A 22,099-nucleotide genomic window follows, 5' to 3' on the forward strand; every position below is an offset into this window, starting at 1 on the left:
ATTCTGCCAGAAAAGTCAGCTGGCTGCCTATGGTCTAAATGGCTTCCCCTAAAGAAGAGAAGGGAACAGACACTAAACTCTCAGGGTGTGAGTAATTGTGCTCTTGACACTGGTGTGTTTTGCCAGGAGAAGATAAAATTAGTTTAGTTATTGCTGCTCAAGCATACCAACAAAGAATAAGCAGGAGTGTCCATTAGTTATGTGCTCTGTAGCAAACACAGACCAGGAAAACAGCACTGTAGTCCTGAAGTTAAAGCAAGAGAGAGGCTGAGCAGAAATCCTACACACAGAACTGCTCAAAAAATCACTGCAAAGGACACTGGCAAAACAGTCTGCAAATATAATCACCTACTGCACACAGCTGTCAGCCATACACTATCTGTCCTCCGTATTTTTATAGCACTCATTTTTCATCACAGCTGTCAGTGCCTTGCTTATCCATGTCGTGCTCGTAGCACACCTGAAGGACAGAGGTGTTATTTCCTATTCTAGTGAGGGGGAACTGAGACCAGGGGTGGTACTCACTTGTCAGTTATCTAATACTGCCTTCCCCAAGCAGTCCGCAAAAGTCAGTGGTCACAACTCCACACAGGAAATTCTCACATGAAGTCTGAACAGGGCCTTAAAATCTGCCCCTTAGCTTGCACAAGGAGCCACGTTCCCTCACCTCTTCCAGTTGCTGTAAGTGGTGCGAATACGATGCAGAGTGACTTGTCGTGGTCACAAAGAACATCTGTGATAGAGAAGAACCAACAGATCATTACATTTGGACTTTGAGGGCTGAACCATCTTTACCTTTCCTGTCATCACTCAACGCTTCACGTGGCCCCTACTTCCATGTCAGAAAATGTCACTTAAAACCTGGTAGGTTCGCCTCTTGCATCTCCTCCAGCTCACGGTCCCATGATCCTGTGAAAAGACCAAAGGGTTGCCATCCATCAGTCTCCTTTCTTGGCCTATTCTTGCATCTACCAAAGATCCCAGTGGTCATGCTGCTATGCAAATCCCTTATGCATGAAGAAAAACAATCCTTTACAGAACAGCAGGTCAAATTCCTAAATGAATATAAGGATTTACATACCAAGATAAGGCTATAATTAAACAGCAAGAAACAGAGTGAAATGACAGCACTCTTCCATGTGAACATTGCCAACTCTTATATTCAAAGAACTTCAATTGGCTTAAAAGTTGCAACCAAAAAAAAAATAGCAATGGAAACGCTATTTTCTAGTTTTGCCATGTTATACCCATTCTGCACTTGGGTTTTTGTTCGTTTGGGGAGGCAGAGGGGATTTTAAGGTTTTTGTTTTTTGCCATCCAGAGAATTGCCACAAGAGATTAAGCCTCTCACAAACCTCTTTGTTCCCCCATGCAAGTTTTTAGGTAAAACAACAAACATGACCACAGAGAGTAAGAAAAGAGGCAGTATCAGAACATATTCAGTCTACTCCTCTTGAGTTTGGACAGGAAAGAAAGAAAGAAAGAAAGAATCCACACAGCCACAAGAAGTGAGAATATTTCTTTTTAATTTAAAACAGTTGCAACAATGTCATTCACAACCTTTCACATCCCAAATACTCTCCGAAACGTTAACAGTGCTCCAAGCAAACAACTCTGAATGGTGCAAAGTAAAGCAGTACAGACACTTCAAGGATACAACAGTAAAACCTCTGAAGAGTGAACAGAAATCAGAAACCGATCTCAGCCATTAAGGTAGACAGGCAGATAGGAACAGAATAAAAAGTGATGTCCAGTTATGTATTTTGCATAGTCTTTCAATGCATGAAAACGGCAATGGAGATAAAAATGGCTGCTGCCAGGATGGAATACAAAAGGAATGGAGATGCTTCTAAAACAATCTAATAACTCCAGTTGCATCCGCATTCAGAATGTGTGCTACAACTCAGCGGAGGCTGCCTGAGCCAAAGAAACTGATCCTGGTTTTAGTTCCACCAGTGCAGGTTAGAAGTAAAGTCACTGAGCACAGCAGAATTACAAGTGATGGGAGTCGAGAACCATCTAGACTTGTTTTTAAACCATAGCTTTGTCAGGAGTGGACAGCCTGCTCCTCCAGATTCATGATGTTTCTCCTGATAGCCCATCACAAAACTGAAATGAATTAACTGCTCATTTGGAAAAGGTGGAAAACCTCTGCTTTGGGAGAGAAGAGAAGAATTCCACTAAGCCCCGAAGAACTTCAGATATTTTCAAGTGCTAGGTTTTAGCCCATCTGTAAGCCTTTCCCCTGAACTGCTCCCCACACTTCTGACCCACTCGCTCATTTCGGCAGGCGGTACACAAGAGTGCTCAACTGAAAAGAACTTCAGAAGCCGAGGTGCTACCTCTCACCTGCTGCAGCCAGATAATGCCCTTCCCCTTTCATTTATTGTTTCCAGTTTGTCACCTTTCTAAGTGTGTCTCATGTCAGCTGAAACCAGTATCAGTCCCACAGCTCTTCCTGTTTTAGGATGCACCAGACAAATGGTTTGCTCAAGTCCAAGCTCCATCCTTAATCCCATGAGACCAGCCACGTTTCCAGTTTAATAATGAACATGATAACAGCTCTGTTGGCTTCTACTTACCCAGAGTCTCTAAGTAAAAAGGTAACAGTCATCAGATCTTGTTAGTTTATAAATAGCCCTTTGAGATTATGAGGCAAGAGGGAAGCTGATGTGTTGAACTTCCTTGGGATATAAATAGGCATTCAAAAAAAATATAAATAAAAGACATCTTTTGTCCCTTTTTTTTTTCCCACTGCCAGAATGATAAAGCACAAATATAGATATATGAATGTTTTGTTCTTTCACTTTAAATTGAAGATGTGACACTGCATAATTTGCTGATCCCATTTTCAAACTTGGCATTTTCTGGTGAGATACACAAATACTCAAAAACCTTGAGGAAGGAAGAAATTTACTGGCAGATTTTATTTTGTCCAGAACTGGTGGCTTAATAATTACAAAGCAGCTGAATCTCACAGGAGCCACTTAATGTGCTATAGCACCATGCTTTTGTGTCAATAAGAGCGCTTAATGGAGGAAGCTTTCCCAGTAATTAGGCACCATTTACAGAATTATTGCACTAGGATTTTTCTCATTTCTTAAGATCAGAAGCTGTCAAAAAAAATACACTTTTTTCTTTTTTTTTTTTTTTTTTTGGCTCTGCATGATTACTTTTTTCCCCCAAATGCTGGAAAAAAATGAAACGCCCTGCTCATAGCCAGATTTTTAAATCGAGTTCGCTTTTGTAGCTGCTTGAATTTTTCTATTAAACTTGCAGGTACTGCAGAGAAAATGTAATTAAAGCTCCCTGCTTCTCTCATATTCTGCAAGGTTTTTTGTTTGTTTTGACCTTTCCAATTTACTTCAAAGGCTCAGTAAGCTTACATGAGGCAACTCCTTCAACCATCTCTAAGCAGTGGCTAACACATTTGAACTTTTAGTAGTTTTTGGAATCACGAAAAGTATCACATTCACCATTGTATTTTTTTCTAGAATTAATGTTTGCAATGACAATTTAAAAACCCATATATATATTCTTGCCTGTGCTGCAGACTGAAATAACACAAAAAAAAATAAAAAACAAAAAAGGGGCAGGAAAGGCCAGCCCCTACCTACCCACCCTTCATCCCTGCCAGAGATATAAAACCCCTTTTAAGAAGGTGTCTGTAAAAGAGCAGATTATCAGCGTGATTTTAAGTTACAAGAAATCTGAAACATCATGAGAAGGTATTGCCTTTTTTTTTTTTGGGGGGGGGGGGGGGGGGGGGGGGGTCATTAAATAAATATAACAGCAATTTTACTAAGCAATTTTCCCCATTCGTAGATGGAATTAAATACTTAAGCAGCCTTTGGCAGAAAGAAGAATGGCACTGCAAGTACTTTGTCAGGGAGTTGATTTCAGCTGGAATGTGAGTGAGCTAGATGCAAATTTCCTGAAACAAATATAATGGGACAATAACTCCTTCTTTACCTCCTTCATAGAAAAAAATAAAATAAAATAAAATAAAATAATAGGCTTTTCCTGAGAACACACTATTTAATTTTATAGTCCAAAAAAAATCCTTCTTTTAGCCACTTGTAATCCTGAATCTGTTCTAAGAACTTTCAAAACAAACATTCAAGAGAGGATGAAGAAACCTACCTCTGTGAAAATAAAATCCACTATTTCTCTTTGGCAGAAAATGTACAGGGCACTGACATCTCCATTAGTTTCTTAGTTTTATGCATCAAAAATGCAAAATGAAACACTACAAGACTGGTGTATTTGTAGCTGACTTTTCTCACTGTAATGACAATAATCTCAAATAAGACATTTTGCTCTGAAGAACACTCACACACACTCTCCCTCCAACTTTACATGTGGTATTATTTCCTTAAGTGGTCTGGACTCTGGCTGAAAACAGTGACTCCCAGTTACCACAGATGCAAATATTTCTTCATGGTCTTCAATGGATGCACAGACTGAACACACAGGAGTTGGGCTGAACTGGTCTGGTTTTGTCCAATTCTGAAAATCCTGCTTTCTCCATGTACTAGCTGCAAACTCCATCAGTAATCTGCATGGTCTTAAGGTATCCTTTAAGGTGTATAAATTTAAAACAAGGTACTATACATCACCTGATAAAAATTTTTCCCTCTAATGCTTAAGAAGGCATCAAATAACTGTTTTTAAATAAACTATAAATATCCCATGTTTTCCTTTGCTTTTTGGTAGTCCAAGGGTTAGGGGTCTTTTGTTGGCTTTGATTTTTTTTCTTGGATGCTTTTTTTGGCAGGTTAAAAAGGCTTATGGCTTCTTAAGGCCAGGTAATAGATTTGAGGCCTAACTTGGTATCCTGTGGTAAAAATAAATGTAGCCCTGGTCTTTCGGAGGTCGTTCTGAGGCACAGACTCTAAGGTCATTGTAGATCACCCATCTGAAATGAAAACAAGACTGATTACATTCTGTCTGTATAAAAGTCATCACTTATCAGGGACTAATCAAATATAAAGTTCAAAGAACTTAAAATCTAAATTTAGGCATTACAACAGGAAAAAATGACCTGAGAAACAGCTAAAGCACCTTTACTGGCAATATTGGGAACAGAAAAGGAAGAGGGATGTGCAGAGGAGTATGCAGTTACAGTTTAAGTGAAGGAAAATTATGGATTTATGATAAACAAAAAAAAAAAAAGGATATCAAAATCACAGCCAGGACCAGTACTGCAGTACTATCAGTAGTAGTGTTAGTATTAGCCCATAGTCTGATGGGTTTCTATTGATGGGAAGGGAGAGAAAGTTGGGGGAAGCTCAGATAAACAGTCAGGTACAAAACTGATGCCCCCAAATGAACAAAGATTTGTAATAACAAGGACAGAACATCCACTGGTTCATTTCAACGTAGACCTCAGCCGTATCAGAGTTGGCTCATCACATCTATATCTGTAACAATCAGAAACTTCATCCCTTTGGTGGGAAATGTATACATGGTAATAACGTGTGTTTTGCATGCCATGAATACACATACTGCTCTGAACAGACGCATGTTTCAAAGAAAACATTCGTACACCTGTGTGTCTCCCTCCACTCATCGTCAACTCACCTTCCTTCTTTCTTGAGATGACAAACATAGTGGCCACTCATTGTGGATGTTCCCATGTGGCTGATGAACCCAAACAGCTCGTATCCTGTTTAATAAAAACAAGGGGGAGCATAAGTCTTATTGCTAGCATTGCAATATGAATCCAGGGGAAACTTTTCTTTCTAATCCTAGAGAAGCACCTGAGCACTCCTAACTCAGACTCTGCATCCCCAAACACAGTTTCCGTTAAGACTGCAGCATATGCTCGGTTTAACTAGTGCTCAGATTCACTGTCAAACATCAAAACAATCCAAGCAAAACCCACATACATCTGTGCATGTACAGCAGGGCTGTGATCACAGCCCTGGAAAGAGAAAACAGCAGATTCATTCCCAGTTCACAGAGAGCACCACAGAAAGTGCTAGATATGGAGTTCATTCCACACACAGATTAGCTATGTGTTTTTTGAGCGTGATCACAGATCCCCTATAAATCAAACAAAAAAAAACGTAAGTTCTAAATTTCATCAGCCCATAAAAGGGAGGACAGGAAAGAAACCTCTTCCTTTAATACAAAGGACAATTTTTGTACTTTGAGCCTCTGGAGAACTCATCATTGGTTCTTGCTCCCCACCCATTCATGCCATTCACCCAGATTACCACCAAAAGTAAAAGGGTACCTTCTTTCAGGATATTGCATAAGGACAGAGGCCTGGATTTTGGTGGAGAGGGCTTTCTGGAGCCATTTTACAGTATCATGTTGGTTATCAGGATTTCAGGCACTCAGTAAATGGTCTCAGTCTATAAAGGCTAAGTACCACAAAAAATAATTATTCCAAATCTTTTTTCTTTTTTTCTTTTTTTTAACCTAATGATTATCAATCTTTCCCACGTCTCCATGAGACTTAAGATTGGATTTTATAATGTCAGAAACAAAGAAATTAATGTTCTTATAAAAAAAATGGCAACTACAGAAACAAAATCAAATTGGCTGTTAATATTTTTAAGACCATTACAGTCAAGACCAGAGGGACAAGCTTAGAACATAGAACAGTTATTAGAACAGGTCACAAATGACCCTTCAGAAATGTTATGTGATAGTATAACATTGGAACCACTGAGCTATTGTACTCTAGTGCTTTTACACTTAAGCTGTTGTGTGTTGTTTTTTTTTTTTTTGCCTACTTCACAACTTTGACTGCTGTACATTTGCTCCATCTTGTGGTTTATTTAGCAGTCATATGACTGAGAATCTCAAAGAAAAAAATATCACCCAAAAGAAAACATCAAAGCAGTACAAACAGGATGCTAATTATACCAGCCACATTAGAATAAGGAATTTGGTTAAAGGGATTTTATCAACCCACCCACCCAACCTCACCCCAGACTACAGAAGGACAGAAACTCAGGTGGTCTGAAAACAGCAGTGTTATCTTTGGGATGCTCAGCCTTTGAAGATTTCAGCATTCTAGCTTTTCTTTGTCCTTCTATCTTACAGCAAACAAAAATGTAAAACTAGGCCCGGAGAGACTTTTACACTGTGGCAACAAAAAGCTGGGACTCAGGCTATTCAGTGAGTCCAGAGAAAGTTTACTGAGCAAAAACAGACCACAGGAATTAGTCCCACAACATCTGGCACAGCCCCAGAAGCAGGATTAGAAGTAAGTTGTCTGTAAGAAGTGCTTGGGTAGGTGTGACACAATAGCACAATAGCCAACTCTAAGCTGAAGAACTTACTTCCAGGCCCATCTTTGATCCTGGGTCCCTCTGATCCTGTCTCTGCAAGGATATTTGCGTTAGCATGGTTCTCCATATCCATCATGTCCAAAGCAGGCTCACTCTCTTCCTCAAGTTCAGGGCGGCTGAAGATCCATTCCAGGGCACGCTCCAAATTATTGTTCTGTGAGTCAATCAAACAAAAAAGCAGCCCTTAATACATTCTCTAGAATCATGCTACCACTCATATACCAGCCTTTGAAACAAATATGGATCATATGCAAAAGCCCTAAAAACTTCTAAGATATATACTCTACCTCCATGGAAAACAGTACTCAACAAGCGCTCTGCAGAAGCTTAACAGGTAGAAAAAAAATCTTCCCACAAACATTCCCCATGGTCCCTGATTTCCCATCATGAAGATGCATGGTCTTTAGGCATTCTGATTGTTTCTCAGATGTTTGACTACATTTTAACATTATGTAATGCACACTGCCCACCTTCTCCACTTTAACCTAACCAACTCAGGCATCCCACACTTTGCCAGAATAGTTCTACGCACATCATCCACTAACTGGATTTTTATATGTATTTTTCACAGGTATCTGAACACAGAAACATACAAGGCACATAATATCAAATGAAATCCACATGCTACCACTAACTCAAGGAACTCACTGTTGCCTTCAGCGCTTGAATTGCTAGGTTCCTTTGGAAGCCCATGGAAATGATAATGGCAACCATCTCTTCAGGAGGCTGGTTATCCAGCCCAACAGCCCCTAACCCAGCCGCTCCACTGGAAGTGGCTCCTCCAAACGCAGGTACAACCAATGGCTCAGCAAAGTCTGGAACAAGCAAACATTCATCAATTCATTCTTTTGCCCCACTGAACTGGAAAGTCAACAACACAGACCAACAAACAGGAGCTCAAAAGCAGCCTGGAAATCAATGTGCAGTGTATTTCACTTGTCCAGTTGGGACTTAGATGTGTGGAAAGCCTTAAAAACAACAAGTTGCAACGACTTGGCACATGACAGAAGTGAAACAACTGAAGGAAAGTAGCAAAGGTTGATGTAGAAGCACTGATGACACCAGAACAGTAGACAATCCAGCTGATGTGCATACAGTTGTAAAATTAACCGATTCCATAGCTGAAATATGCTGGTTAAGCTCAAGTAAAACCCATTCCCCATTTACACAAGCAACACAAGAGTCCACAATGAAATGGGAACTCAACCAAATCAGGAGATCCCTGGCAAGGGCGTGCTCAGGTATACTCAGTACCGAATCACAGGCTCAAACTTTGTATTGTTGAAACACAAGAAGTGGAGAACATCTAGCTGCCAATTAGGTGTCCATCAGTAGATAGCACAAGTTTTAAGTATATTGTGAATGCACTAACCTGAGCTAGAGAAGGCTGATATGGAAGAAAAGCATCCACAAAACAGAGCTCTCTGTACTTACGCTTAATCACAAGTCAGCTTTTCCCTCTGCAGCACAGACCTAGCCAAAGGCTGGAAAACAGAGAGCTGGCCCACACCATCAGTGAGGACACGAGACAGTACTTTTGGTGTAACTTATGTTTGTTGTTGTCGTCTTCTAGACAGAGGATGCCATATGACGGCCAAGACCTGCATATCCTAGGAGCAGCTTAGGAAAATTCACTCACACCTCCAGTTTCCTGGGGTGAGGAAGGGGGATGTTGTTTCTCTGTCACATATTAAGAAATTTCAACTGACTGCCACGATACACAACCAGGAGTTGAGTTTAGTTTACACCTTCCGGTCACTAACCTGGTTCTTCCATATGTGCAATGATCCAGTTGAAAGCCACTTCAGCACCCAGGTTGCCTGTATAGTACACGGCTTTCCGACATGCTTCCAAAGGAAAACCCATCTCTGCCAGTTGCATAACTGAAGACTCATCAATATCTAGAGCTGCAAGAAAGGACCTTCTAGAATATAGAAGTCTAATTTAATCTGTTGTACAGTATTTCTTAATGTTATTTGTGATGCTACATATTACTATACATATTGCTAGGATTTGTTTTAGTACCAGTACTTAGGTTAGCAATAAAGCCAGACTCATTAGAAAGCAGCCTTGTACAAAGCATTATAGTATTTAATACGGACTTGAAATCATTTGTCTCACTAACCTACATAGGTCCTTAAACCCTGACAATTTCCTACAGAGTTTTATTAATAAAAGAACTCACTGCTGAATTTTAATGGGTGAAGTTAGGTGCTGAGCTTAGCTAGAGAGGGCCATCTACAGCCATCACAGCTCCCAGACAAAGGATCTTTCAGGCAAGAGAAACCATGGCTGCTGGATCTAGCAGTCTCCAGTTGAACTTCACCTCTGAATAAAACAGACTGACAGCTCCAGCTGAGATCAGAGTCCAGAGGGAGCCAGGATCAAGCAGCTGTAACCCCCAGAACTGCAAGATCCCACTGATGAGTGGCATCTTGCAGATGAGTCTTTGGCTCCTGCTCAGGCCTGTTCTGCTTTTGAACACCTGCAGAAACTCAGTGAGTCCTTCTTCCCAGGAGAGGTGGTACCCACCTCTCTTTAGGTCTCATACCATACCACTCGGACACATTGTCTCTTCTGGGGCTTTTAGCTTAGAGCAGAACTTCTGCTACTGCCTCTGCTGATGCATGGAAAAATTAATTTGTTCTGACAGCACTGCTGATACTATAAGGCACTACTACAAGGACCTTCTTGGTATTCTCTCTCTCATTAATAAGTTATTATGAGAAGTAGCACAGATAAAATTCTGCTTAGAGATAACTGCAGGTAAAAATAAGTTTCCAACACAGTAAATATTAAAGACGCCTCACAGATATCTGTATCCCTTACTACTAACAACGAAGCAAAAAAAAAAAATCAAACTATAGCAACAGAAGGACCAGATTACGTTTTAGACACAATTTAGAGTCCACCAAGTCACTACACCTCCACTACTGATTTTTTGCCCTAAATGAAAGCAACTATTGCTCATGCTTTACAGCTATACTTCAAATGCAAATTTTTGAAGTATGCATTTTTACAACCATTAATACTAACGCTGAAGCACAGAACACCACTACAGACACTGAAGCACAGAAGAACAAAAAAGTAAAAAAAAAATTGCAATGTTTACTCCATAATTAAGTTCAAACCTTTTAATTTTTAATTTAGTTTACAAAAATAAAAAAGCATCTTTTTCAATATTTAAACTTATTGTGAAATAATCATCCCAAACTCCTTACAGCAGTATCTGCATTAGCATACATTAGTATCTACATGACTAATACATGACTAAAATATGTGTTTTTTCTTTTCTCTTTTTAAGAATCATTTGGAAAGGGCTTGATGTTGAAGATAAGGTGCAATTTTACCTGGTCTTGTGGGAGGTGGGGGTTGGAACTAGGTTATCTTTAAGGCCCCTTCCAACCCAAGCCATTCTATGATTCTATGAATTAGCAAAGTGATAGTCAAAGAGGTCTTTCAATGCAGTAGCTTGCCCTTATTCATATTGCGCTTCTACCTCCTTTGTTCTACAAACCAGACCTGAAATAAGTCTCTGCTAAGATCATAACAACTTCAGTTTGGAAGTACAGCAGATTCATCAATGAAAGTAGCAACCAAGTCTTCTCTTTAGTAAGCTATTACATAAAACAAAGGAATTTTCAAGCCTAGAGAGGTGCTGCTTGGCATTCAACATAGACAATTGTTAAATTAAGACTCTGTCCATAGAATCTGCATTGCATCTTATATATATGCAAATATATATCATGTTTAAACCTATATCCTCTAGTTCCTACAAATAAAGGTATAGGTATAAAATAGTAGTGTCTCTTTTCTAATAAATGGCTGCATGTGTGAAGTATTGTAAAACATCGCATCTGAGTTAACATCTCCCAGTCTGTTAACAACTGTATTTTATTACACATAGGTACATCAGATTTCACATTCAAAGTTACTGCAGATATAGTAGCAGCTCATATTCTAGCTATGCTTATGCTACTACAGACTCTTAAGAGTCCTGCACACATGCAAGCAAATGCTGAACAAGTACAGATGTCAGCTGTTACTTAAAGGAAGCATGCAGCCAGAGCTCCATGCATCTCTATGTGTACAGAGAAGCCATTAACTGAGCAAAAGCAGGGCAATTTTTTAAGCAGCTGAAATACCAGTCTCAGAAAAATGAGATACGTACACTCCATGAAATGGTTCATCGTACGATCTGAAAAAAACATGGGAAAAAAAGGAGGAAAAGTCACATATGAAGGCTAAATAGATTCATATTGTTTCATAAAAAAATACATGGCTTTTAAAGTCACAGAAATATTTGACCTAACACAGGCAGAGCATGATCATCTTTATATCCCTGATGTTTTGCCTTGAATTAGCAATCTCCCTAACAACTCAAAATGAGATGCTGCTAGTACCATAAATCAGCAGGAATTATATCTGATGGCTGACCTAAACCAACTTAAACAAGAATCTGTTCTGTTATAAATAAGGTTCCATCACCCAAACACACTAACACCAGGTCAGTCCACTGAGCAAGAGGGTAACAAAGAATAGGTCATGGTAAGGAACTGCAGATAAGGGTCAAAATTCAAACCTTTAGAGAGCTGAATTTTGACATAGCCTTTGATCTGGCACACAGCCTCAGGTACTAGTTTTCTATCATGGGGGAGGATCAGGAGAACAGAAGTCAGTACCTTTCGGATCATCAGGAATGATAATGGGAGGAGCAATGTCTGGAAGTTCCTCTTCTCCTGGCTGGAGACCCGTGGCCCGAAGGTGGTTGATATCCAGGAAGTCTGGCATGTCTACAGAAACATCTACAAAAACAGAGAAATGGGTTAAGTGTATAAATCCAGCAAAATGACCTCATAGAGCCAGGACTCTGGTACTTAGCTGACAAACAGCCAGGATAACTTCACATGGGTTAGTCTAATTTGTCATAAAAGAAAAGAAGATTCAGTTAGGATCTTCACAGTATAAACCTCAGAATGAAATCACGTCCTCATACAGGAAAGCATGTATACCTTACAGGTTATATCAGATAGAATGAGAAAAAGGTAAGTACAAAAGGCACATACCAAGCTTTTTGGGTATCCAATCAAGGCCAAAGGTGAACTTCTTTATCTGCACAACTAAGTACTCGGGAAATGAAGCAAAACGAGAAGTCCTGGGAAGCACAAGAAATTCAATTCAGTGAAGCAGGGCAACAACATCAAAAGCAGCACAGATTTTAGTACCTCATGCACACTGAGATAATTAATTCTAGTAATTCTGAGTGAAATGAATAGTGATGAATTTTATAAAATATAAGTGAGAACCTAAATTTCACAGAAAAGTAAGTTTTCAAGTACAGTGAAGTATAGTAGCTTTCTATACATTTATATCCCAAATGTCAGCTGAAAACCTTGTAGCTATTCAGCTTGCAAGAAAAATATAGGAAACAACTAAAAGTAATATATTAAATTTGCTTACTCAAGCAGTTCTGAAATTGAATGTCAGGAAATAACTTTTCAATGACGCATTGGGTAGAACTTTAGGGCAAGTTTTTAAAGCATAGCTTGGACAGAATGGGCTAACAATGGAATATCCAATTTTTCATTCTAAAAGTAGCATTGGCAATGAGGTATCAGTCCACCTATAAAGCATTCATTAAGATAAAGATTTCATTTTGAATTTTTCATATAAAAATGCTATACAGAAATACATTACATTCTTATTGAACTACTACAATATTTAACAAAAATAGAGATGACTCTTGAGGTGAAACAGATACCTGATTTTTGTCCACTTAATGAAGAGAAAAAGTTAATCTTGAACACAATGAAATATTATATGTATTGCTGTTCTCCTTCTCCATGTTCCCATTTTCCTCATATTTAGTATCCTGAACCTTTCCCCTTATCTTCCATTTACACATCCTTTCCTCTAATTCAACTTATTCTGAGTAAAATACAATTAACCCATCATAAATGAGGCCTTCCTTCCATATTACAAATAGTTGCTTTCTAAATTATGGTTAGCTCTACCTTGCAGTTTTAGTAACTTTATTATCTGCAGCAGAAAACTTTGAATTTAAACATATTCTTCTTTACCTTTCAGTGCTTTTCAATATCCAGGGAATGAGGAAGTGCTAAATTAAAATTTACCCTGGATCTGTTCAAAGACTGCAATGCTCTTCCAACATGGTCACAGTAAAAAAAAAAAAAAAAAGAGAGAGAGAAACCTCCACACCTTTCTGCTACTTTTTTCTCTGTACCACGTGCACTTGCCTCACAGCTTTCAATACGAGTGAAGCTGTACACAAAAAGAGGGATGAGGCATTGAAATGTTAAGGGATCTAAAAACAGAAGGTATCACAGCAAACCAGTTGCAGAGCTCATTTCTCAACCACTCCTTGCTGCTAACATATAGAAATGGAACCTGATAAGAAACTAACTCTTGTTAACAAGAAATTCTGCCCCTGCAAACTTCAGTCCTCTGCCTCTCATCCTATCTCATCTCAATGCTTTCTAAACCCAAAAAGTTCTTGGTTCTTTTATCTACCGAAACGTAGACACACAAGGTAGTTTCCTTCTTTTTTATGTGCACCTTGTACCATGGCCCCACATAAGTAACAGCAATCAAGCTTAACAGATACAACCAAATCCTGTAGCTTGCAGATGCGGATGGGTTGAAATCCAGACACACACAATAAACATAATAACATAATTAAAACAGCATTATCAGCACAGCACTTCACAAATGCAAAGGCTTCCATTCATCTAAAGAACTTTCTCACACAAGAAGTAAAACCTTCATTTGCTTTATCTTGTTTTGCCTCCACACAATGCTCTTCAGCATTTTTAGTCAAATGAAGACATCAAGGGACTAAGCACAGAGATCTAGAGTGTCTCTTAACACTCAGTACAGAGCTCTATCACTAGCTAATACATGGGAATCAATTTTAAAATGTGGGCAAACAATTAAGCCATAAGCATTTAAAGTTCAAGCTCTTAAAAACCAACTCATTTCACCTCTTGGAGTTTGACAGCTTAGATCAATTTATTTCCTGCTCAATTGCTCATTACAGCTCTTGTTGAGCTTGATCTGCACATTGTATTTGTGAGCCCCAACATTAACATGATCCCAAAGCCCATTAAGCCCTTTGTTTCTCACTGTGCCATGTCCAGGTAGGAAAGTAAGCAAAGAGTAGGGGTTTTTATTAGGCAGGCAGACACTTACTTAACTCCTGCAGATTTTGCTTGAAGGGCGCTGCTCCAGAAGTCCTCTACGTTGTTTGGTTCAGAAAAAGCCTGCAGGCATGCACTAAATGGGATCTTGGCACGGACAAGCTCTGGTGGAGCTCTCCTTGCAGCTTCTGCTTCTCGCCTTTTCAGTTCATACGCAATTAATTCATCTGAGAAATACACATTACATTGAAAGCTAAATGAATATTGTTGCGGTTTTGATGTGCCTCACTGCAGTCTTATTTTTGCAGGTCTTAGAAACAGAATAACCTACCTACCAATAAAACTCTTGTGTGGCTCAACAGATGCCATTCATGGTTGGGAGAGTTTCCAGAAAGTCACTCAATAGACTTCTTTTTTTCCCCTTACCTTTGTTTGTTGCTGCTTCCATTGCAACAGGTAACTGCATGATATAGTCCACCCTCTCTGTGTAGCGCACCTTTCTGGACTGGCAGCACTGTGTGCGTTCTTCCACCAGGAATCGGAAGACATCACTGGGGTTTTCTGAACCTACTGGGTTCCTCTGAAAGGAATATTAACATTCACTTTAATGATCTTCCCTTAGATGACCAAAGAATCCAAAGACTGATGGCAAGCACAAAGACACCAATGTTGCACCCAGATTTGACAGCTCAGCTTGTATTCTATTGCATGTAGAACTCTTGCAATGACAGGGAAGTCCTTTATGTCTGCACACACAGCAATATCTTGGAGAAAGGTACTAATTTGCAGGGTATGCACCCAAGGAATCTGACTGAGTCAAGGTAGACAGAAGAAGGTACGAAAGTGACAGGTTATAATAAAGACTGAAATCTCAGGTAAGTAACATGGAACATCCCTTCAGCAGACAGAATTGTTGCTAGCACTCTGAATCTGCATTGAAACAGAATGAGAAACTTGTAGTTCATTATCCAGATAGAAATGTCATACACAGAACAAATCTTCCTCCTTATTGTTCATGTTAATATCTGTTATCAGGTTTAAAAAAAAAAAAAAAGAAGTCTTCTAGCCACCCTGTAATCAGTAATGTGTTTTGTGATGTGGAACATTATACATGCAAATGTGAATAACTTCATCTGAACTAACACATGAATAAACACCTTTGATTCTTGGGGAAAATAAGAAAATGAGGGAGGAAGGATGGAAAAGAAAGAAATGCTTTAAATCAAAACTGGCTGCCTTTGTAAATTTTCTTTTCAGAAAGACATACTTAAAATTCACAGCACTGGTTCTTCTACACGCAGCATTGAGCTGGAACTCAGTAGAACTAACATTTTATACTCAGAAATATTCAACTGACAAATATTCACTTTGCCTTCATCAGGGGAGACTTTTCTCCCTTAATGACTCAATGACATACAGCTGGGATTTGTAAAAGGAGTTAGACATGGTGATTAGTTTGCTCCCAGTGTAGACAAAAATTTGTAATAATAATACCACCTAATTCATTATTATTCCAAGACAGACTTTGATATGGTAAACAAATGGATAGCATGCAATCATAAATGAACAGCAATTTTAGGACAGACACATACGTTTATAAATCTTATAGACTGTTCAATCATGCTTGACCTTTCTGTATCTCTTGCAGCACTGGTCATGCAAGAGTCTGAAGTCATGAGAAGGGAGAATTAAATAAAAAAATGTTTCTAAATCAAAACACATTTAAATTGGTGCCATTTTCTACATACCCAACACTATAAATAATATATATAAAAATGACCCGTTCATATAACAACTTGGTCCTCATTGTCTAATACAACCACAGAAAAGAAGTAGCCATTAAGATTTTCTCACCTCTACTAGATTTATAAGATGTAGGAAAAACTCCTGTGCGTCTTGTTGTCTATTAGAGGAAAATTCTGGGTGGCCTTTACTTATAAAAGCCTTAAACATTCGGGGAGATATCCCATTGTGTTGTGGCTAGAAATGAATGAAAGAAAGAAACCTTTTAAAGAAGAGTTTTTGTTCATCCTTGGACCAAAGATCCCCAAACCACTCCACTAGATCTATTTATGAGCCATTTCTATCACTGTAGAAATAATAATTTCAGTTTCATCTGGACTTCCATTTTAATAAAAATGAAAAGGAACCTGAAATATTATTTGACTGTTTTAGAATGTGTTTTCTGACATTTCCTGCATCATTCACTTCATCTGATTTTTCCATGGCATTTGCAAGTTAAAACAGATTACTGCAGGTTTCATAGAATCACAGAATGTTTGCTGAAGGCTAGTAGTTTTCAGAAAGGCTAAAAGTCTACACGGTTCTCTAACATTTGACATTCCTTCAGACCCTTGTTTCACTTAAAGCTATGTGGGCATTGAAGCACTTTGATATACCAGCTGGCAGCTTTACTCAGGAGAAAACCTTTCCAGAGTTCTCTGCAGAGCGAAGCAGAGAGCAACTAATGCATGCAGGATGAATTCCCCAGAGGGGTTGCAAAGAACAGACATGACTCTGCAATTTGCAGGTGTTAGTTTTGTGGAAGGACCAGGAACATACTGCCTTTGGCCAGAAAACTGTACCATATCTGAAGGTCTCTAGCTCCTAAGACAGTCGTCGTTTTCACTTTCACACTCTCTATACCACTTTAAGAAGTGTTTTTTTTTTTCCCTTGGAATTGTATCCTCAAGAATACAATAGTTATTATTCCTTTTACATAACACTTTCAAAAGGGTCAGAATCTTTTACTCAGATTTGCCCTCATCCTCCATAAGACCAAATAAATTTCAAGACAGTCCAAGCAAAAGCATAGCCTCTAGGACATACTAGAGGTTGTTCAATATTCAGCCAATCTCAGTCTTTACTACAGTTGCACTAACATTCTGGTATAAAAATAGAATAAGCAGCATGAAATGGAAGATGCATAAAGCACACACTAGCAGAGCAAAATTTTATTCTTGGTTTCTCCAGTGTAAGATAGCCCTAGACTCACTGAAATCAGAAGCAGATTCTCAATTATGTTTTTTCAGTTTCTGGCAACATACCAGCAACCTCATTAAACTAAGATGCTAGTTAGAGGGTCTCATAAAGAGAAAGGGTCTCAGGACTGCTTGAACAGAGATGTTCTAGGGATTTCTGAATCATGGGTTATTTATCACTTTTGTGTCCTCGACTGCCTTTCAAAGCCAAGACTGGGGAGAGAAATGCACAAAACAGCTCAAATTACTACACATCAGGCTTTTTTCTATGTTGAAAGCAAGAATACTGCAAGGTGGCACATTTGCCCTGATGTGTAACGCAATGAGTTTGGACTTCAGCCTTGTTTCCATCTATATGCTTTTTACTCAGCCATTTGAGCAGGGAGAAATATGCCACATGTGGCAGTCTCTAGAAGAGGATCTCACACTGTAAACTCTTTCTACCTCAAGGACAAGAAAAATAATGGAAGAAATGGCAGAGCTTTAAGCAGAAAATCAAGTCCTAGTTGATGACCACTGAGGCTTTCAATCTCTTCTTAATATCAAAGTGGGTCCAAGTGGCTGCCATTCCCAGATAAAGCTCCTGTGGCAAAAGATTTCAGCTCCCCAGAACCATGAATATTTATAGAATACCTGGCATACTTTCCCCATCAACAGTTGCAAAACAGTTTAGCTAAATATAGACTGTGCTGGACCAATGCAGATCTCACATGAACGCTTTTACAGGCAACAACTCCAAAAAACTTTGGATGAATTCCAAAGACCCAGAAAGCTAGAGAACTTCCTTGCATGTAGGAGGCAAAGAATAAAAACAAAATGAATAATTGATTTTATAGACACAAAACTGAAGCACTTGAAAATGTTGAGGGCCTAAAATCCTCTGCAATCATATTAGTTTATTTCAAATATCACTACAGCTATCTGGATGAGAAATATCATCTGTATGTATACTGGTATTTTGGGGGAAAGCTGGCAGGGCAGGGAAACACCCCCAAATCCCAAAACCTACATTTGTACATCCAGAGCGAGGGAACAGAGAAAACAGCTATATTTATTTTTTTTCTAAGTAATTCTTCAATACAAAGAATAAAAGGAATAAAAAAAATTATTCAATAAAAAGAATAAATAAAGGCTGATTCAAATCCTGGTAACTGCTAGGATTTGCTTGATAAGGACCTCATCTGATGCATGTAACTACACTTTTATTAAACTGAACTTACGAATAATACAGATATTCTTAAATAACAACGCATGGCTACTACTAACTACCTGACAGAAATTTATAGTATTTGTCATTAAAAAGTTCTCAACATCTCATTGCTAGGAGTGACCGCTGGCCTAAACATGCAGATGTAGGTTTATTCTAAGAGTCCTGATCTTCCAGCACTTAATTCTTCATTCATATCCTGTATGCATTTAACAAAGTGGGTCGTCAGTGTACAGAATTTAAGGTGAGGAGTCTGTTGAAATTATTCTACTATTTCTTAGTTATAGTGATGCACTGACAGATTTTAACTTTATTTAAAGGAAACACAAGCCACATGTTATTGGTTGCACCAAAACAATGACTACCTATTGTACAAAACAATTGCTTTGAGACATGAGGCTTTCAAATTCTGCAAACTACTGTGTACCAGATGTTCAGTCTTTGTCCAGTATCTCCCTGACATTCTTATTTTAGGAGAAATTTCTACACCAATAACTGATAAAGGAAGGTAGAGGAAAAAATCTATTTCCATGGAAAACATCATCATGCTTCTGTGACAGAAGCACGCATGATTTCTATTGTCTGTGAAAATGTGACTTGGTAAGAGAACTTTTCCTCCATAAAGAAAGCTCTTTTCTACAGGCATTATTTTCGTTATTGGCTGCTAGCTCACCATTTGTTTCTAAATATCCCATCTATGGAGTCTTCGATTTGGCTCCACGTGCTGCTTGGAATCACAATAAGAGAAGTTGGCAGGGACATAAACACATTCCAGACAGTTTTCCTAGCATCACTCTAAAGAAGATGTTTCAAAGTAGATAATTTGAGTAGTAAAACAAATCTAAACTTCAACAGATTCACTTGGGTAGATAACACTGACCAAATAACTAGCATTTTGCTCCAGGCAGTTATTAATTGGATGTCTGTAGGGAAAACAGGCAAATCCAAAAGCATCAGAGTTCAAAGAGACAAAACCTGAACTGGTATTATTCTCACTCTGAAATGCTGAGGGAAATTACACTAACCTAGACAAAGAAAACAATCTTTTCCAGCTCACCACTAAGCTGCTGGCAGCTTTTCTTCACAAAAATAAGAACAGGTACAAAGATTAAAAGGTGAATCAGGCAGTGCCCATGAACCTTGCTGACACAAATACGTCAGTCAAGCCTTGGTCAAAAATTATCCTTACTGCTAAAAAAATCAAAAGACTGTCAGAAAAAGAATACGAGGAGGCTTTCTGATTATTGTGAAAGTATTCATTGCTGAATGAAGAAAGCATACACAGATAAAGATATAGATGGATGCCACTATACGCCTTGATGCTTGGCTGTCCAGTGGTTACAGTTTCAATTTATATCCAAAAATCACATTTACTGTTCAATTTCTAGGAGAGACCCCACTGGCATAGGCATGCTTCCACATGTTTTCTGTAACCATAAAATACTCAAACGAAGCCTCAGTGGACATAGCTCTCTGCATGACACCTCTTTCACATAAATGAAAGCCTCCAGCACTGCTAAATTTTGCATTACATAGACAGCTTCTCCTAAAATCAGGTGGAATATCGTCAGACACTTCTCAGAAACAACTCTTTAGTTCTTTATTCTTCTTTCTGCAATTTAGAGAGGACTTAGAAGTTTTCTTCTAAATACTCTGGACTCTCTAAATAACATTTTTTTGTTCCTCAGAAAAGGTAAACCTAGGCTCTGATTAGCAGAACCAATGGTAGCTTTAATGCTTTGCACAAATAGTCCCTGACTAATATATTCCTGAAAAGAATCCTGCTCATTCCACCTTGCTAAGCATCCCATGCTGGATCCACCCATGCTCTCCAATGCCCAGCACCTGTTCCCTTTTCTCAGGGTATCATTTTTACCTAGTTACCAGGCTGCACAAGCTCGGTCAAATACCTTGTGTTCTTCTTTCATCACCTGTTCAATAAGGTCAGATTTCATGGGTGGCTTAGAGTACTGGCCTGAAAGGAGGCCATGTCCCAGTTTAGCCCTGTAGGGAAGAAAATGGGGGGGGGGGGAAAAAAGAAAAACGTGAGAAAACAGGTAAAGAATAGACAAATTTCTTCCAAGGAAAAAAAGAAAAATAGTGTCTTTGAACCCCTGAGGAAACATTATCTGCAATTAAGCAGACAAGTCTTCACATTCTACCCTGTGCCATGTTTCATTTTCAAGCCCATGCAGACAAGGTCTTCTGCCCCGACATTAAATTATTCAGAATCTATTTAAATTGACAAAGTAAATCATTGAAAAGCGTCACTTACATCTGAGTGTTGAAATCTTGTGTTGGATCAAGAGGGGAGTAGTCATATATTCTTGGAAGGTTTCCCACATACCTGAGCAGCAAGAACAAAACAAAAACATTCAAATATCACAGCTAGATTTACACAGAGATATACAAACAGATACTCAGTCCTCAGCAGTGATACATCTGCAAGCTTCCTCTGTGCTAGGAAGTCAAATTTTGCATCATAGCAATGACTTTATTTGTCCCTGGTGAGTGTTTCTATCATGGAAGAAATAGTAGTAAAGAAATTATGAAATGGACATTTAAGTTTTGCTTAGAAGCTTCTAGCTAGAGAGAAGGATACAGCACTGTTGTTCAGTAAGAATTTAAGTTCTATTCCTTGATTGTGAAGTAGCTGCTGGATGGTGTTACTCAAAACCACAGAGAAACAACATATTTCCTAGTCCTCACCAACACTGCTGAACAAATGCCAAGCTTTTTTTTTTTTTAAAAAAAAAAAAAGGTCAGGACCTAAACATGTAAAATAATGGTTCTGTTGAGTTTTCTCAGAGAAACAAATGCTAACTCCTGACAATAAACATGAAAGTATGTATTGTTGTAACCAGTTTGTTGAAAAGTGCATCATTTTGTAGCATGCTATCTGACCATTGCTTCACTTGAAAACAGATGAAATAACAGGCTACATAGGTAGGGTCACAGTGAAAGAACACACCTAATTTCTGCCTGGTCCATCTTTGAAAGATCTTCACTGCTTTGTTAATACTGTATGCTGTATGCTTCAGGCAACTCCAAGGACAATGCTGTGGAAAACCACTTCCATTATTATGTTTTTCAAAAATGGAGATAGAAAAGCTGTCAATTAGTCTACAGACTCTGCTCCATATGGCTAACAAAGTAAACAAACACAAGTTTTCTCCCTCTTCTTCTCCTGAAGGCAGTTGCTACTTGTAAACCTGGGAGGTGTTCCAAAATCTAAAAGCCTTACTTCCAGAACACATGCTACCATAGCTGTGGATGGAAAATGCACCCTGAATTTATTGCAAACCATATATATATATATATATGTATATATGTATATATAAAGGCTTCTCTCCTTGGAGTGATGTGGTCTGCTTTGGTTGGTCAGGAGTATTTCACATTCTTCTGTTGTGTTAATTATGTATGACAGGCAGACCCAAACAAAAACAC

At 38.7% G+C, this 22,099-nt stretch overlaps 1 protein-coding gene across 3 annotated transcripts in view; it reads right to left on the bottom strand.

Moving 5' to 3' along the window:
- Positions 1-1,509: 1,509 nt before the first annotated feature.
- The window catches only part of USP13 (ubiquitin specific peptidase 13), a 49,466-nt gene continuing 28,876 nt past the window's right edge, over positions 1,510-22,099 (bottom strand). For all 3 annotated transcript variants that reach the window (XM_067002276.1, XM_013174792.3, XM_067002277.1), the window contains exons 9-21: positions 20,928-20,999; positions 20,563-20,656; positions 16,319-16,444; positions 14,891-15,044; positions 14,517-14,691; positions 12,374-12,462; positions 11,990-12,112; positions 11,479-11,505; positions 9,071-9,214; positions 7,956-8,122; positions 7,299-7,461; positions 5,584-5,668; positions 1,510-4,918 (exon numbers count right to left, since the gene is read on the bottom strand). In XM_067002276.1, the coding sequence (XP_066858377.1) occupies positions 4,825-4,918; positions 5,584-5,668; positions 7,299-7,461; positions 7,956-8,122; positions 9,071-9,214; positions 11,479-11,505; positions 11,990-12,112; positions 12,374-12,462; positions 14,517-14,691; positions 14,891-15,044; positions 16,319-16,444; positions 20,563-20,656; positions 20,928-20,999 (1,513 nt within the window). In that variant the 3' untranslated portion in view covers positions 1,510-4,824. The remainder of the gene's footprint in view (positions 4,919-5,583; positions 5,669-7,298; positions 7,462-7,955; positions 8,123-9,070; positions 9,215-11,478; positions 11,506-11,989; positions 12,113-12,373; positions 12,463-14,516; positions 14,692-14,890; positions 15,045-16,318; positions 16,445-20,562; positions 20,657-20,927; positions 21,000-22,099) is intronic.

This window comes from Anser cygnoides, chromosome 9 (genome assembly GCF_040182565.1).
Source record: "Anser cygnoides isolate HZ-2024a breed goose chromosome 9, Taihu_goose_T2T_genome, whole genome shotgun sequence".
NCBI lineage: Eukaryota > Metazoa > Chordata > Aves > Anseriformes > Anatidae > Anser > Anser cygnoides.